The 1,687-nt window shown below is 36.8% G+C and overlaps 1 protein-coding gene across 1 annotated transcript; it reads right to left on the reverse strand.

The window, feature by feature from the left end:
- Window positions 1-352: 352 nt before the first annotated feature.
- On the reverse strand, window positions 353-1,296 carry LOC115526254 (olfactory receptor 51F2-like). The gene is given in 4 exon segments (XM_030333713.1): window positions 353-469; window positions 471-730; window positions 733-1,237; window positions 1,240-1,296. Coding segments are annotated over 4 exon segments (939 nt in total).
- Window positions 1,297-1,687: the final 391 nt, after the last annotated feature.

Here is a 1,687-nt window from a genome sequence, read left to right on the forward strand (position 1 = left end):
CTCTGTCTCTCTCTCTGTCTCTCTCTCCCTCTCCCTCCCCCCCCCCCAGAATAAATAAATAAACATATACATATATATATATCCCATAATATTAGGATATTATTGGGATATTATATTATACCCATAATATTAAGATATTTTATTGCTTATTTTTAAAGAGTAGATTAGTAATAGTTCTATTGAAGATAAAACATAAATTTCTGTCAAATTGCATCTCCTACCCATCCTACCCAACTTTCTAGTTTTTTTGGTTTCAGGTCACTAATGAAAGCATACTGATTAAACACTAGGTCTTGGAAATGATAGCTAAGGAGTAGATTTTATTAAAAAGGTATTAGAGTCAAACCTCAAATCACTTGGGAAAGAGGACTTTTTTAATGGCCCTACGGATCTGCTTGGTTTTTACACTGTAAATAATAGGATTCATCACTGGTGGAAGAAGCAAACACACATTAACCATAAGAATGTGTAACATAAGGAGGCGCCTTTTTCCCAAACCTATGGACAAAGCACAAGCTAATGAGAGGAATGTAGAAGATGGCCACAGCACCTATGTGGGAAATACAAGTGCTAAAGGCTTTATGCCAGTCCTCTAGGGAAGCAATGTTTAGGGTAGTCTTAATAATCAGAATATAGGAGAGAAAAATAAAGGTGGAGTCCACTCCCACAGTAACTACAAGGGCAGTAAGTCCTAAAACACTGTTGATCTTATTGTCAGAACATGAAGCCAGATTATATCAAGATGGAAACAATAAGAATGAGGAAGCACATGGCTTTGGCAGAAGGATAAACATTTAAGAAGTAGGACCAGAGGCACTAGGATCACTGTTACCCTGACAAGGACGGCAAACCATACTTTGACAATTCTGGAATCAGTTAAGTTGGCAACATAGCTCAGTGGGTTACAAATGGCAATGAAGTGGTCAAAGGCCATTGCCAGGAGCACTGAGGACTCCATGATGGTAAAGAGTTGAATGAAGAATGTCTGGGCAACACAGGCATGGAAACTGATTTGTCTTGCACTGAACCAGAATATACCAAACATAGTGACCAGCGTTGAAATATACAAGCCCAAGTCAGTGGTTGAGAGCATAGAGAGGAAATAGTACATAGGTGCATGGAGACTTGACTTGGTGATGGTGAAAAACGGGATTAAAGCATTCCCAGAGAGGGAAGTCATGTACAGATAGCAGAAGAGGATGAAGGTCCAGGTGTGGGTAGCTTCAAGACCTGGAGATGTTTTCCCGTCAGGAAAAAGAATAGAGAAGTTGAAGTGATGTTAGGAAAGGATGACATCATTACTATGGAAGAATAATTCTTTTGAAATAAAATACCCTAGAAGGAGAAATGAAAACACCATTCAGCAATTTAATTGTGATTTCTATTAACTGTAGTTAGAGAAATCAAATTGCAGATTACTCCTAGGACTTCATCCTCTCCTTTTTGCTTCTCAGTTATTTCATATTTCCTAATTCACAAAAGAGAATAGGAATTTTTTTTTTATCTCAGCAGTACTTTTTCTTGTCTTCCTCTTTAACTCTAAGCATTTTCTTTCCCCCTTCTCTGTACTTCCTGCATAGAGAATTGTAGCAAGATAATCTGAAAATGTCAAGAATTTAATGGATTTCTCAAAGTAATATTAGTTTTTAAAAGTAAGATTTATTACTTAATAAATATACATATCTTT

The sequence above is a fragment of the Lynx canadensis genome, chromosome D1, assembly GCF_007474595.2.
Source record: "Lynx canadensis isolate LIC74 chromosome D1, mLynCan4.pri.v2, whole genome shotgun sequence".
Taxonomy (NCBI): Eukaryota; Metazoa; Chordata; class Mammalia; order Carnivora; family Felidae; genus Lynx; species Lynx canadensis.